The 17,203-nt window shown below is 37.8% G+C and overlaps 1 protein-coding gene across 1 annotated transcript; it reads right to left on the bottom strand.

Moving 5' to 3' along the window:
- Nucleotides 1-290: 290 nt before the first annotated feature.
- nr1d2b (nuclear receptor subfamily 1, group D, member 2b) lies at nucleotides 291-15,526 on the bottom strand. The gene is made up of 8 exons (XM_006635767.3): nucleotides 15,024-15,526; nucleotides 10,827-11,063; nucleotides 9,832-9,920; nucleotides 8,538-8,682; nucleotides 7,545-8,224; nucleotides 6,854-7,039; nucleotides 5,708-5,918; nucleotides 291-4,551 (listed from the first exon to the last, which is right to left on the bottom strand). Exons 1-8 carry the CDS (start codon nucleotides 15,040-15,042, stop codon nucleotides 4,355-4,357), a joined length of 1,764 nt encoding a protein of 587 aa, XP_006635830.2. The 5' UTR covers nucleotides 15,043-15,526; the 3' UTR covers nucleotides 291-4,354.
- Between the last annotated feature and the right edge of the window lie 1,677 nt (nucleotides 15,527-17,203).

Genomic DNA, 17,203 nt, shown 5'->3' with positions numbered 1-17,203 from the left:
TTCCGTTCGTAGCAAGCATTCCTGTACAATAGTATAGAATTACATAGTAGCTCTAGTGTCAAGTATTAGCGCTATATCGTAGTACTTGGGCTGCGTATTTGACACAAACGTATTTTATTAAAATAGTAAATATGAAAACCCGTCCTGATATTTCAGTGCACACAACAAATTTCCAGGGTCATCTGGCGTACCACCTGGGGGCGCTCCGCGTACCGGTACGCGACCCATAGTTTGAGAACCACGGGGTTAAAAGATTGAATGAGTCCTGTTACAATTTGAGATGTTCTACATAGTATATCATTTTGTCTTTTAATATTGTAAATATTTTAATAAACATGGAAAATACACTTACATTTGCATACAGTACAGATGAAAATCCTGTTCTTATTAATACAGTATACGAGAAATCATTTTTTACACAGATGACAGCTAATTATATCCGGATACAAACAAGCTTGTTATTGTTGCATTTGACTCAAAGTCTCCTGAATGTGTTATGTTGTGTATACTTTTTTTCTAAAATATGGTTTTCTACATGTGCATAGGGAAGGCTTTCAAGGATGTACTGTACACTAATACTGCAAAACTTAGTCCCTATGCTGGTTAGCAAGAGAAAAGTATTAGGGTATTTTTAGGCAACAGCACTAAGGCAAAATATTCACATGTAATACCTCATTCATATAACTAGATATTCAAGCTTACCTATTCTCTGCAAAAAACTATGATGGCTTATTTTAGTAATTTGTTTAGTCACAATAAACTACCGAGCATGCAAATTTAATTGAACATGCTCACAACTGAAAGCACTACAACGTTCATTCTGTAAATGTACAGCAAACTATTATCAATTACCTTCACCATTAGAACACATAAGACAAAATACCTATTCACAAAGTCCTTGGTTTGCAAAAAGCCTATGGAAGATACATACAGATCTTGTTTGTCTGTTTCCAAGTTATGAAAACTTTATTCTGATGTTACAGAAATGATTTTCTTTTCTCACTTCAGATGGGAAAGGCCTAGACAACTTTATCTCTGGTTTTGAAACCCACATCAGTACAACTTAACACTTCAGAGTTTAACAATGAAGACATTAATGTCTTTCCGTATGCCCAAATTCTTATCTTATCTTACAAAATAAAATAATATGAGCACATTTAACCATAATTGAACATTGTGTTAACAGATTATTAATAATTTTTAATGAAGCAGTTCATTCAAAGTGGGGTAAAGAGGTACTAACAAGAGCACATGCTGAATGCTGAGTTATTTCCCTGTTCTAAATGTCTGTAAGAGAAATCCGATCTAAAATAACAGAAAAACACACCCTGCTCTCCAATTAGCTTTCTTAAGAATCTATTTTTATATTAACCAAAACAGTAAACAGAACTTGCAATCACTATAGCTACTGTTAAAATAATTCTTCAAAATATCAGGAACCTTACTTTATAGGAAATGGTTATGTGTGGAGTTCTATGGATTCCATCAACAGCACCTTTACAGTCATAAATTTAACATCTATTTTTCCGATAATACATTTTTTTAAATGTTCTAGAACAGATAAATATTTACAGATTGAAAGTGAATTATGTGAATGAGATTCTACAAAATCCACAGAATACAGTTTTCTTCAGTTTCAAGTTTGTGAATGGGGCCTAGAGCAGTTTACCTCCTTGTGCTGTGGTACAAGGAAAGATCAAGTCAGAAATCTGTTACATTAAAGCTGGACAAGAAAGATGACTCATAAAGAATGTATCAGACCTTTGCCATGCTTGGCACACTGTCATCCTTATTCTGTATGGGTGAACATTTCAACAAATTTTACAAAAAACAGATTTGAACCTGCATGACTGTCAAATTATAAAGAAATTATATTCTGAACATCAGGTCTTAATAAACTTAAAAACCTGTCCCATGATCCAGTTCAATAAGCATTTTTGTGCAGATTATATGGAAAAAAGTGTACAATGTTTTATACAAAATTAAATAATATGTTTTGAAAATAATATTTCATTGTGAGGTAAGAATAACTCACAAAAAAGTTTTTAAAGAATAGAACAACTCTATTCTTTAAAGAGTTAAAGAATAGCACACAATTAAAAGATGATATTTGAATCTACTTCCCTATAAAAATGATCAAATAAAAACCTGAAAAAATAAGAAAACGAAATGAAAATGTTTTCCCTGAATACAAACACCTTAAAAGAAGTGTTTTGGCTACCACATCTTTGTACTATATTGTAACATTAATGCATTTGATTAAGCAATGTATCCAGACACCCAGTCGTAGAATACAAATTAAAGAGCCTTTATTACTTAGAGTGTAGTTCTGACAGTGCAACACATACTGTAGATAGCAGCCAAACCTTTTCTGTAAAAAAAGTAAAGAATTCCATATGAATTGAATAATTTTCATAAAATCTGATTGCAAGCATTGATTATAAATTGAGAAAAGTGAAGAAAATGACATTCTGCTTCTATACAAGGTTCTGCATATATCTTTATTTATATGGATATATATTATATCTATATACTGTATAATGTTTAGTTTACTTTTCACAGAGGAAAATAGTAATGACGTACAACCAAGACAAATGTTTTGGGATGTGCTGGTTACATGTATACATACAGCATAGAGGCGGGTTCATAAGATCACAACTTGAGTGAGGTGAGGGGAGAGATGACAATAAAACGTATGTCAACACGGGCACACAAACTTAAGGGAGCAAAGAGATGGAGTTTAGAAATACAATTCCCTAAACAATCTTCACGTGTTTTTGTTCCAGTCAATACATCAGATTAATCATTAACCTGCAATTACAGGAAGGGAAAAACAGCAGCTCTGGAAGTGCAAAACAGAGATCCTGCAAAACAAACTGAGGAAGTTACTCAACTTGTTCTTCATGACCTCTCTGCACATCCTCCTAAATAGCTTTTTATAAGTACAAATATTGGAGTTTTGTTCTAAAGATTTACTAGAATAATTTCACAATAGCTTAGACCCTTCAATAATGACCTACTTAAATTTTTCTGCTGTACAGTGCTTAATTTCGATATTTTTTGTTATACAACTTATTGCAATCATCCTTAAAGTGCTGGCATCCACATTTTTTGCCTAACTTATACTCTCACCAGTGTTACTTTCAAGTCGTTTTCTGTAAATCCGCCTCTAGGCTGATGTGTGAAAGACGTTTTTGCTGCTGATAAAGACGAAGAAGAGTCAACAGATGCTTTAAGCTACTGAAATCGGATGTAGCACCACTCTGTAGTGGTGAGATGGTGGCACTACCACACTCCCACAAATGCTCAAACGTGACTTTCAAAAACAGATTCTTCCCACTCCCAACCTGCTCTCCCACATCCAGCATCGTCTAACTCCCGGCTTGTGTTTTTTATATACATATAACAATAAAAATAAACTTCTTTATTTGAATACTAGCCATCTGTAACTTCATAATTGCAGAAAGAGACCACAATCGTTACACAATTATTTTAGGCAGTCAGTGAAGACTACAAATATAGGGTTGCTCTATGCATGTGGTAGAATTCAATACTGCTGATCAAGGTTTTAGGATTGTGAGATCTCTTTCCTATTTAAAGAACGTCGTAGCTTCCCAAAAACACTATCAATAATAACAATACAATACACAATTGCACCATTACTACCAACTGAAATAAAAGAGAAATGTCATGTATCTTCCCGTTGTGGGATAAAATCCAACTACTTTAAATTGCTGGCAGATCAGCTTTCTATGGAGAACAGGCAGAAAACATTCACAAGATCTGATCAAACAGGATAGCCATGCATTAGCAGCAAATACCACATTCTATTATTTAATTTTTTGAGGGGTAAAACATTACTAAGCGCCATTACTGGCCAGGCATTATGCGAGGTTTCATTAGGCACAATCTGTCTTTTGAACATCTACTGTATATCAACCTCATCATGCCTGGACACATTAACTATGGTGGTGTGCAACACAATTCGATAATAATATACCTCTCTCTGTAACTAAACAAAGACAACAAAAAAAAGACAAAAATGGTCACATATTGCACTCATATTGTATACAGCTTTTCTTTCAACAAAAAAGGTGCTTCTTAAGAGTTTTGTCCTTGCAAACAGCACACACGCATAGACTTTTGTGCGTGTTTCTGAGTTTCTGCAATAGGCAGATAAGCCATACAGTACAGAGATATTCAGTCTTGCCTCTTAACACACTTTTTCCACAAAGAAATTGTGAAGGAAAATGTTAAGTATGCACATAAATAGTAACATTCTACATAATAAAATATACAACAAAATAATTGAATTTGAATGTAGTAGAAGGGTCCAGAGACAGAACTGTATGGTCTATGGATGAACTTTGAAGGCTAGCAGTTCCTCTGAGTGCATGTTGTTCAAGGAGCGCAAATCAGGTAGCTTCAAAAGAAGTTTGGTAAAGATAGAGGCCTCGTTCGGGTGGTTTTTCATGATTAAGGTTCTGAGTGCCCTGATAAGAGTTTCCTGCAGTGCTTCCACCGAGTTCACATTCTCGATCCCTGAACGATCTGCAGAGAAATAAAACACGGTTGTAAGAGCAATGTCTTCTATTAATTAAAATCTACTCTTTCATTTGTTTTTTTAAAAGTTGTGTGACATGGAAAGACAAAGATGATTTTGTAAGCAATTGCAACATTTCGTATTGGCAGGTCACAACATGCACTGGTTTTCATCCCAGTGAAGCTCTTTATTAATTAAACTTATCAAACCCTGAATGTTTCCCTTTTTTTCCAAGTTAATTAAACTCTCACATCAGAAGGATGGGGTCAGAATTTAACGTGACCCCTGTGTCAGATGTTACCTGTGACAGATCCCCTCCCAAGTAGAGTTAGTTTTTAAATGACCAGATGGTCATTTTATTCACTGAACATACATCCCTAAAAATGCTTATAATATGAGTAATATGAGACACGTGTCTTCCCACCTGTTTGTTTACATCTTTAATGGATTACCAATTAGGAGTTGTTTGGAAAGCTATGGTAGAACAACTATTTTTAAACCATGTTACACAGATCTGTTTGCTCATTTAAGTGGAAAACATCTATAATAGAAATTATTTAACTTAAATGTAGATTTTATTTAAAACGTAAATGTAGAAATCAGCTACAATTAAGAAACGTTTTAAAAGAAGTGTTCAATTAAAAGCTATGTTGGAACAAAAGCCAGAAAAGAGAAGTTTCCCAGAACCAGGAGTAGGAAGCACTCCTGCAAGACTATTCAATCCCATTACTCAGATTCTTCATATTTGCAGTCACAACATTCATAAAAAAACAAGCTAATCTTAAAGACATTGTTTAATAAAACCGTGCAAAAAACACCTCAAGACCACTGCTAGGTATTTTTAATGGTTTTATAAAATAACTAGGCAATTATAAATGAATCGCTTATGTGTTTAATTACGAGCATGTGTTCGATACCACAATTATATCTTATTAATTTTATTTTAGAAAAAAAATCATTATTTCCTAAATTAGAACTTAGAATGGTGGCACCTACAAATTAACACATGGGCCAACTGTACTTTATCTTATGGTATTTGAAATAACCAGAAAAAGTCGTACAACATTAAACATTTTCTCACATGCCAAGGCATACATGATACGTCTTTTTTTGTAAACTGTAGGACCAAACTGCCAGGCACGAACAGAAACGGCCTTTACTTACCAGCAGAAACCAGAACGACTGCAGTGAACAGGCTCATTTCCTCCTCACTGAGCTGCAGAGCAAGCAGTTTCTCACTGAACTCAAACATTGAGTTCAGCAAGTCTCCTGCCCCCATGGAACGCAGTGCATCCACGCTGTACTTTTTCCCACTTAGGTAAGTGACTGTACGGTCTTTAGCATCGAACAAGGATGCAAAACGTACCATTAAAACCTGTTCAGGTTAACAGAGCATAAGATCAGGGGAAGAAGAAAAAGCATTCTATAATGCTCACACTCAATCAGACCAATTTTCAAACACAGAAAAAGTAGATCTGTCTGAGAAAATACCCATTTTCCCCTCATATTTTGTTCTAGAATTTTCTCTTCAATTCATTTAACTCAGATTTAGCTCTGTAGATGTTAAACTATCCAATGCTGGCAAATAAGGGACAAAAATGCCCATTCGATAAAACAAAACCACAAAATGAGGCTGAATGCATGCATGAGGGTTTCAAGGCTCAGACTTTAAAGCAGAATTCATCCAAACAAGAAATGTAACTTTAATAAGTTAATTTCACAGATTTCTCAGGATGATTAATAATTTATAAGAGATGCTCAAAAAGTGCCCGGTGAAAATCATACTCTACAATGTATTTGAAAACTTCTAAATTAAAATTTCAGAAATATTTTTCAGACAAAATGACAACGATGTAATAAATAAAAAGGCTTCAAATTCCACTCAAACTTAACAAATGGTGAATTGATGTTTTTAAGAGGTGGACAACATATCTCTGTGTGGCATTGTTGTTGCCTTTGGCTCTCACATTTCTGCTATTTAATTCAAATGTCTTACATGTAGTAAGTACCCCTTCCTCTACACATCCCTGTCTGTATCCCTACTTCCTGAATGTAATATGTTTAAAGCACAACTGGTGGCATGAGTGAATAAACCAAATGAGACAAAATTGCTCACTGATGTGTAATTCTGCATTTTAACCATAGTTTCAACAGAAGGCTGAAGAATAATAATCCACAATGAATAAACTTAAAAATATAAAATCTGTTTGAATAACAACTAGAGAAGGACTCAAAGATCCATGCTTGATCCACGTAAAGCTGAGCTCTGAACCCTAATGCTTTGGTGAGTTGGTACTTAAAATCACACACCTCAAAAGTGCCAGCCTTCAGCAGGCTGACTTGGTCATGCTGACAGAGATCTCGGAATCCGGGGATGCGTTTGGCGAACTCCACCACCTCTCGCACAGCTGGGGTGAAGCTCATGGAAAATTCCTCCCAAATATCATGGCCTGACTTGCGTGGGTCAACATAGGGAGACATACTCATTGGACAGACCTACAGAAGCACAAGAATATTCACAAATATGAAATGTAAGCCGGTACAATAAGAAATTATAACACACATTACCTACAAAAATACAGACTAGCAGAAATAAAACTTAATGATGATCATTAAATGTTGCCTGATGTCAAAGGGAGGGTGGTTGATATAAAATACTAGTGTCAGCACAGACTGTTATTTTTGTCTTTTCACTCTAACGTGCAGAAATGCTAAAGATAAAAGAGAAAACACAGCTGATAGCTCTGACATCTGAAGTGAAAAGACGTCAACAGGGAGTGTAACAGTCTTTACATTTAAAAAATGCAGCACAAATTGTACTCAAATTCTCCCAACTCACAGGTTTTGACCTCATTCCGATTTGCCGAAGATGTGTACAGTACTAAGAAAAGAATATTCTTCACAGTACACATATATATTTCTGTGGACCTTGCAAGTAATACAGATGGTGCAGTTTTCAAAGGCACACCATGCCTATTGCCATGAAAATTATTTCACTTACCAAGTACATCCTGTTTCCCCCACTCCACACAGGTCCACTGAAACTCCTGCTGGCTGTTTGATCATGGTCTTCCTGGCTTTTAAGGGAAAAACTGTTTGTATAGCCTGGGCAGCAGCCACTGGCGAGTCCATTAACTTGCCTGACGGGACAGTAAGCCAATGAATCCTTTCTAGGAAGTCCGTTGTTTATATGTGGGTTCCTGCTGGCCAAATGGTGGTAGCCACCAAAGCTGCTGTGGGCGTTCCTGTTGTACCAGCTTCCTTGCTTCTCCTCTGTGCTATCACTTACCCTCTCTCCCCCATTCAGAGAAGGCAGATCTTCACCACATGGACTCGGCTGCTCCTGGTTATACATGAAGGTCTCCTTGTGGGCCCTGGTGACACTCCCGATGACCTCTTCCTCGCCACTGTCAGAACTAGAGGACGAGGGCGTCGGAGCCGTCTCCATCTCATCCAGGCTGGGCTGGACGGGTTCCGGGTCTGGTTGGGGCTCCTCGAGGACAGAGGGGGCGGATGAGGGGGGCAACGAGGAGAGAGAATCCCGTGCATGTTCGGGAACAGCCTCATTGGCCAGCGCCTGTCCATGGAGCTGACTGCTGTTCATAATGCTGTTCATGGCGCTCTGCATCTCCAGCAGCATGCGCTGCTTTTCCCTCTTTGGGATGCGGCCAAATCGAACAGCTGGAAGTAAAAAAAGACAAAAAGGAAGCAATCAGCAATGACTGTATAGTTTAAGCTATCATCATCATGTGTCTTATTCACGATTACAGTGAAACGCTGATGCTAAGTCTATTCTAATTTCATGGAAATGTCATGACGAGGGAGGAAAGAGAAAACGTTCCTGTTTGCACCATCACTACCATACAATATCACAAACTATTTCGCTTGGCTGCCCAAAAGCAAATTTAACAAATAGAAAAATCAAGCCACACAATGGCTACCAACTCATTTTTTCAACTAGGGTTGCAGGCAGTAGGCAAAAAAGCATTCTCACCATCTCTGGACATTCCAACTAATAAACACTTTTTAAATCGGCATTGCTGGCATCGGTTCCTGTTTATTCGCATTATTGGACAGTTTTCATTCTTAAGGCACTTCTTATACTGGATATTTTGTTGGATGCTCCGTCTGAAAAAACCCTACAAAAAAAAAGGAATTTGAAATGTCACTCTTCAGGAGCGCAATTTACAAAACAAATACAAGCATTACACTGTAGGTCTTATTCCTGGCTGTCATTATGCACACTTCCACATAAACAGCTGTTAGGTCTGTTGCTTTAGGTCAATAGTTAATGTAGCCACTTGACAACATCAGTGGATTTCTGAGATATCTAAGACGCGGATTTCTTCAGTTCTTTTTGACTAGTCTGTATAGTTCTCTACGTAACTTTTAGTGCATAAGAAAACACATTTTGAAGTTTGCTGCAAAGCACAGAATTAGCATTTACATTCATCTTAGAATTAGTTCTGCCACCTAATGTATAACTATTCATATTTAGGCCACAAAATGGAATATAAGTCTAAAATAGAAATGTGAACTATTTTTACAGAAACTTGTCATTCCCTAAGGATATTGATCTCAGATCTACAGTTAAGTTCAGGTGGCCATAACCTAGTTTATCAATTTAAAGTATCTCTTCTATTCCACTGAAAAAAATGACAAAATTCTTAACTTTTAAAGAATGTAAAATCCTATTAAAAAGGAATATTTACTGAAAAGCATTAAACAAAACTGCATAAACCAATTTATAACACAGAACCTCCACCTCAGGGAACAATTGCTTGCAATCCAACTCTACGCCCCTTGTGAGACTCTAGAAATAATGAGCTTCTTTTTGAAAGCAATTTTTATTAATAATATAGAGTTAAAATTGCTTCCAATACTGATCCAATGTGAAAGGCGTTTTTATGGAAAACTTTCAGGGCTGCTTAAATAAGAGTCTGCTAGCAAATCAAATGTATTCACACACACAAAGGCAAAAGGACCATTAGACTGTTCGAAGGCTGCAATTTTAAAGTAGTACTCCAAACAATCTGCTTTAATATGTTACAGAAGCAGGCTTAACTCTTAATACTGCAGATCCATTCTTTGCATTAGCTTCTTCAGTCAATAATAAGACAACACTGGAAGCACAATCTCATGAGAAGTTTTGTTTCCTTTGTGTCAGTATACAATGGGGAGTTTATTTTCTATAAATGTATATTCTACTATATGGGTTGCTTTTAATTTGTATTACTAGGATCTGAAACATCCCAACAGGCACTATTTACACTGGAACTTATGCTCACCTTACATCCCTCACAGGCATGAACACCGTAGTGGAACCCCGATGCAACATCTCCACACACCTTACAGAGAAGAACCATGCCATTTATCTCTGCAAAAATAAGAACACACAAAGGATATGTGGGTGTTAAAACTTAATCAACTGACTTGTTCAACCACAACAAATGCACAACGTTACGGAACCACCAGAACCCTTCACTGCTGGAACAAAGACCCTCAGGGCTGTGGAGTTTCTTGGGGGCCACATGTGCACTTGTCTGTTTGTCAAGAACATGGTGAAGGATGATTCAACTGACTATAACACATTTCTCCGCTGTTCTTGAGTCTGTACTTTGCCAGGTGTGATGAGTGGTTGCTGTACCGCAGCTCGACTATAGTATTATGCTCTGTAGAGATCTCGGCAGACCCATTTTAACGTAACTAGCTGCTCACGGCCCAGGATGACATTTGCAATCCAGATCTACAGCTGCCTGCTTGTTTTGCTTTGAACTAATGCTTGGACAGCGTGATCCCGGAGTACATGCTACTGCCCACTCCTGCCCTTTGCTGATGATGTCTTTCCCTCAGAGCTCCACACAGACATCACCTTAGACACTGGTGCCCTCAATTTGGATGAATGAATGGATGTACAATATATAATAAAGGTAAGAAAGATATACTTTCATTACGTATTTATCATTCTCCTGTTGGAAATAACGTTTTATTTACCCCTTCCTTTCTATAACCACATCCTTTAAGAAATACACAAATAAGCACTACTATCTTTAACTAAAGGTCTGCAAAGTCAGTGTAGCTCAACTAAAATCAGAGCCAAAACTGAGTTTCCCATTATCACACTCCATTACGGGGAAAACGCAACACTGAACCTTACGAAACATACCTTATTGTGGAGGCTTGCGAACCCCACGCTACAGCGCATCAGAAAAGCACTCCTGTTTGCGAGTGCTCTGATTCAGTCCTGCACTAGTGACCTCTTTACTGTTGGAACTGTACTAACTTGTAATTCCACACTTGGCAGCGGAGGACGAACGGCCCGGCTTGGTGGCGGAGTGGTGACGGCTGTGGCCCTGGACTCCGCTGCTCACACAGCTGTCAGCCAACAGGTCACCCCTCTGGCCCGGGGACGCTGGGAGAGGGGGGGAGGAGGACTGGTAGCTGCCGTTGGAGCTGTCGCTGTGGCAGGACTCCGGGCTGGAGGCCGAGCTGGAGGAGCTGATGTATGCTATCACACCTCCTGGAAGAAAGGACAGAGCCACGGGAGAAAAAAGACAACTTCAGAGCTCAGCGGCAACCAGAGTCCCACTTCCTATGTCGGCATAGCTTTAACATATTGTGATAATGAAAGACCAGCCGCATTCTTTTTCTCAGACCGTGTTTAGGTCTAACTGGTTACTGGTCACCTGCATAACAGGAAAACGGGAATTCTAAGAGTAGGTTGAAAACTCCATCTAAAAATATGCCCGAAACATACTTGCATTTGCATATTATGAAAATCGGATGATAACTGAGTTTTACCACATTTACAGGAGGCTGTGACAGTTTGCGGCAATTACTGCTTCATTCCCAATATCACGTCACCACTGTTGTTAAAGCAGTATATTCACTGAAGGGGGGAATGAGTACAAGATATACTGAGATTTTTCAGAAATGTGGAAATGTCTTGGTGTGGTAAGATTCCACTTGAAGGTTACATGTCAAACAATGATAAGGGGTGAAACGTCCAGTTGGATCCAGGTAGCTAGCGGTGTACCACAAGGATCTATTTGGGGCCTGCTGCTCCTCTTGATTTACACACCAACAAACTCAACCTTGGACACGATTCATAAAGCTGTTAAAGTTTAACCGTTTGTTTATGTTCAATCATAAAGCAGACCACACACACATATCCAATAGACCAACAGCTACAAAACAAATATGAAAGGACTTGGTCATCACCCACAAACACACAGACATATGGCAAATAAATTTCAATTCTGACGCATACAAACTACTACATACAGGAAGCAGATCTGCACATCAAAATGGGCAGTGATAAACATGAAGAATTGACAAAGAATTTAGTTAATTCATCAAAACCTTTATTCAGACAATACAAGAATGTGTCAAAATACTAGGACATATAAAAAAATAAAAAGAAGGAGGTAACGTTAAAACTATATGAAACATTTGCAAAAACACATATTGGATTACATTAAAGTATCGCTGCCCTTGAAAGGGTTTAAGAACAGAAACCAGATTAGATTCCTTATTTTACATCACATGGGCAAAAGGAATTTAATCTCTTCAGACATGACCAAGAAAGACTGTTGAACGATTTGATTCAAGCTTTCGAAATTCCCAAACATCAAGGAAACCCACAGATCTACACTGGAGCTCAACAACAAAGACAAAGGATCACAAGAATCGGCAGTTAGAAGTGAAAACATGAAAAGGCATTTTACACAGTTGTGGTGGAACAAACTGCTCACTGAGGCTGGCAGTCCTCAAGAAGACATCTGATGAGATTTGGGGATTTATCTGTAACAACCAATCAAGCAAGTGTGACGGGCTAAATGGTCTCTCTTGTTTGAAGCCCTTGTATTCTCTGCTTAAATATAACAATGAAAGGGAAACCAGTTCATTTGCATACTCCATTGCTGAAAACAGATGTACGGAATCAAGTTTCAGAATTAAAAAAAACAAAAGAATCAAAGTCATTCTACTGTGGCTTTATGAAAGAATAGAAACTAAGACTTATGTTGGAGAAACTAGTTTTCACTTCAATTCACTTGCACTGCAAGTGAACAAATTCTTCGTAACATAAAAAGTAGGTTAGGTCATGGTACTACACTTAATTTATCTGAATGTATAGTTAATCGTTCTACTGGTAAATTAACAGAGTCTAGTCTAGGTAATTACCCAGAGCGCAATAAGGTGAAGTCAATATTTTTACAACTTTAAACAACTCTTATAAACTTCATAAAAGCTACTAGACTTATACATTCAATAGCGTGTTTAGACTTGATCTGATTATCTTCCTGTAACGAAATTCCTGTGAAATACACTCATGTGGTTTGAAATAGGTAATAGGCGTCTATTAAGGGTAAATAAACATACAAATATAAGGGTATCTTAATTATTGTTCTTTCTGTGCTCTGCTCCTAAGTATCACAACAAGTAATAACATTCCTGTTTTGAATGCTTATAATCATTTACAACTTCACTAACCTTCACTTTTTTTAGTGTCTTCTTTTCAGGCAGAATCAAATTTGTAAATGGGGGTCACAAATGGGTACGCTATACTAACCGAATGGTTTCTTCTTTTACTGTGTTCTTTGACAGATAAACAAATATGTTTTGTATGAGTAGGTTTCTTTAGAACACCCTACACTGCTGCATCGAGATTGCTCAACTAAAACAGGTATGGAGGAAATGAGTCAAAAGGAGAGATTCAGTTATCAGTACAGACAGCAACAAACAATCACTCTAATCTTTTGTGGGCTTTTCACTTCTACACTATAAAAAAATCCCCAAGAAATCTACCAGACTGCTCACACTTAAGAAATGTCACCATACTGTACATGAGGAAGGTTAATTAGACCATACAGACTTGCTGAGGGTTTTAATCTATTCTATTGGGTGACCTGGTTTCTCTCACTCCTTGTTGAACACGGTTGAATAATACTGTTACATAATCTTGGTTTAAAACGGGTGTAAGAGACGAAGGCTGGCTTAATCGTACATATGCTGAAGTCCAGCCCTGAACTTTAACAGCTTCAGAAAATGCAAAGTATAAGAATATAAAGTGTGTAAGAGCACAGAAAGCATAGGGTAATAAAAACTAAAAATCACTTAGTCGTCATAATTCAGACATATAGGGAGCTGAATGTTGCAACTCTGCAGATTCAAATTTCACCTTTTAGCTCAAACAGCTTCTGGTTGAACAGTTGCCCACAATATTTACACAACCAATTCAGGCAACGAATTTATTTTATTTATTGTTATAGACAAAATCTAAAGGGTGAAAAACATCTTGCCAATTCAGGCAAATGGAAAATTAACACTCAAGTTAGCACCAGGGGGCAAGACTGGACTGGGTGAGACATCATTCTAGCCAGCATAAATTTTAGGAGATAACCACTGAAAGTGCCCAGGCACTTCTGAAATAATTACACACCGTGTATTATACAAAATAATCAGACTTTTTTTTTTACAAAGATGAGTGTGCTGATATTAAAATAGTCGTTAACGCAAGTCGGTGATTTCGGAATGTAATGTGTTTTTGCCTCAGAATGGTTGAAAATAGCCAAATTAAATAACGCCTTGTTCAGAAGTGCTGAACGACAGCAGTATTCGAACAATTCTGTAATTTTGTCCAGAATCATAATTCCAAAACCTCGCTTCACCTTTCCAAAATAAGAAGTTAAGATAGCGTGTATCCTTTTAGGAGGATGCAAATACCGCAACAACACACCATCAGTTCGTCTATTAGCAAACCAACGGGTCCAAACTAAGCGTTACATAAAACGACGAGGTTTTTTTTTTGTTGTTGTTTCAATAATGTAGCTTGTATTCATCCGTTCAGTCACTTTTTTTTTCCCCCTAGAAACCGTACTGGAGTCTCCCATTCCCGGATCCGCCCCCACGTGTCCATGCCATGTTTTCTCCGGGAAGGCGCCGGAAAACTAGGTCACCAAAACACTCTCGAGCGCGCCGGCTCACGTGTATCCGCAGCTGCTCCCCGCACCCGCAACCGTGCAGAATTATACAACCGCTGCGTCAGCCGTTCCCTCGCCCAATCAGGGAAGACGCACGGCGGAGCGTAAACAGAGTTGCACATGGCTAGGCTCACCGGGCCATGTGAGTAAGACAACTGCACTGCTGCTGAAGCCAACTGCCACAGTAACAACAACCCCCTGGCACTCCTAACCCATATTTCTTAGAGATTTAAACGATTAGACTAAAAACACTTCTCCGTGTTAGCAAAAGCGCACACACCTTATGTACCACCGAAACGACACAGTTTTTCTTTCTTTAGTTTCGCTGAATACCTTTCAACCAGAAGTGACTAGATTTCTTTACATTCATTCATTCTTTCTTCCTGTCACTGGATGGCTTCCCTGGCAAAATAAACAGACCAAGTCTTCACGTATTTTCAGATTAAATTCACAAGTAAAAAAAAAAACACGACAGGATGTTTTATCTGAAACCTTACCAGCTTTTGTTGATTCCATGTCTTCCGACTTTAAAGAGCCTCCCCAGCTGAAGAAGGATCCAAGTTGACCAAACGTGAAGTCGCTTGCACCGGCAGCCGTTTGTTAATTAGAAATATCGATAGTCTTTAAGTTACAAAAATAACACCTATCTTCTATTTTTACCTGTTTAGAGCTAGTCAGCTTAGAGCTAGCCCCAAATTGTATCTTCTTACCAACTCTTCCGAACCGTAGTCTTACAGCTAGAATGATTTTGTTTTAATGAGCTTTTTTTAGAAATACATTTTGTGAAAATTTTCCTTCGATAAATCGTTAGCTACAGTACGTGTTCTGGCTTTGTTGCTGCTTATCTCCAGTACTGCCGACCAATAGCTCTTACACCATGTCTGCTGCGCCTCTGTCTCATTCCAAATGAAGGCAAAACAGAATATAAACTTGGGAGACAGGTGACAGCAGCCCTATCCACCCTGCCTTCTCTGAATGCTCAAGTACTGAATGTACTGTACAGAGAAGCGTTATCATGTGACCCAGTTGTCTCACTACGCGGCTCCTCCTCCAGCCCCGCTCTTCAGTCATTTTAACCCAGTGACACACTTTTGTAGTTCACTTAGCACAGGGCAGGGGTGCTACCAGTGCCCACCGCCTAAATGGGTGTCCTGCGTTACACCACCTGGAAAATGGTCGAAACGTGCCTTAAATATTTGGGGTACATGATAGTCACATTTAATTTAATAAATTAATGTATTTATTTAAAAACTATTGTGAATTCATATTCACGCTTGGCAAACATTATCGAAAAATAAAATAAAAGCACGGTGGTGTTTAATAACGACGTTTCAGTACATTTCTAGAGCATGCATTTTAATAAAAGTGCTTTTTTAAAATCAAAATGTGCCTAATGTAGATTTTTTAAAATTCTCTAAACTTTTTCATGTGTTTTTTGATATTTCCAGGTTGAAACATGACAAGTTCTTTTCGGGTTGTCACGCATTATTCACTGCATTGCAGGGTTATTAGCACTGACGTCTTCCTCAGACGTGCATAATCAACGGCATTCGAGCAAGGTCAGTCCTACACATTAATTGGGAAGTTATTTGAGGAAAATCCCAAAGTTTCAGGGAAAGTCAATGAATGTTGGGAAACAATACCTCAGTAACTAAAAGAACAGGCTAGAAAATAATTTCGTGCAGCACCATGGGAGTTGTGGTTAGGGCTCTGCACTGGGAATTGTAGGTCGAAATCCCAGGTGGCACATAACGGTTGTCCCCCATGTCTTTCATTAACTTCTCTAGTAAATAACCTGCAGGTCGTCATTAAATGAGAACTTACTCTCAGAATTCCTACAACAGATTACAATATTTGTCCGCTAGAAAAAACAGTAATATTGTAATAGAAATACACAACCGAACAACTATCAGTGTGTTTAACAAAGTGCGTGGACATTTTGCAGCTCTATATATTTAATGTCTTTCAAAATTGAATTACCAGACCGATACATTAATAGTAGTTTTATTTAATAAAAGGTCCATAAAAATACCGGAAAACTCACATGAATTCCAGGTTTAAACATTTTTGCTTTATATGAAATTAGCAATATGAGTATTTGTCAGATATCATCAGAAATAGCGCAGATAGAAAATAATCAAGATGTCTTTTTTGCCTAATAATATATTTATTTTTTAATATTGTGTAGTGATAATTAAGCAACATATTTCATTTAGCAAACAATTTTTGTTTGTGTTTTCATTTAGAGGCGAGGGGTATAATATGCCCAGTCTGAAAGTGACTGGTTGATCTGGGGCCAGTTGGCAACCTTGCCTACGACCAAGAGCCAGAAGACTTGCTTTTTGTTCTGTAAGCCCAAAAAGAAACAGCCTTACAGGCAGCAGGCATTACTGGTACTTTTACAGTTCTATGGGCAGTCTGCCCAAATACATGAGCCTCTATTAATTGGCTGCTTAAGCAAATTTACTACCAAAGTATGTGAGAGGCATAGAACTGACTTCTGTCTTCTGTCTATGTTCTTCAATGAAAACAACTAATCTTGCACTGGAAAAAAGAAAGCTTTTGCCACTCGCTTAGTTTAAATTAGTAATAACTGCATTTTGTTACCAGAACATAGAGCTAGAAATGTGATATTGTTTTGTAGTTTGTTCTTGGAACTCCTTCAATATGTGCTATT

The sequence above is a fragment of the Lepisosteus oculatus genome, chromosome 10 (genome assembly GCF_040954835.1).
Source record: "Lepisosteus oculatus isolate fLepOcu1 chromosome 10, fLepOcu1.hap2, whole genome shotgun sequence".
Lineage (NCBI taxonomy): Eukaryota > Metazoa > Chordata > Actinopteri > Semionotiformes > Lepisosteidae > Lepisosteus > Lepisosteus oculatus.
The sequence above is the reverse complement of the archived record's forward strand: the minus strand, read 5'-3'. Positions and strand labels throughout refer to the sequence as shown.

What these genes read in the sequence shown, in the direction of transcription:
- nr1d2b (XM_006635767.3), bottom strand. An exon ending in ATGCCTGTGAGGGATGTAAG is followed by an intron (nt 8,683 to 9,831) that starts GTGAGCATAAGT and finishes TTTTTTTTGTAG; the next exon opens with GGTTTTTTCAGACGGAGCAT. An exon ending in AGTTGGAATGTCCAGAGATG is followed by an intron (nt 8,225 to 8,537) that starts GTGAGAATGCTT and finishes TTTTACTTCCAG; the next exon opens with CTGTTCGATTTGGCCGCATC.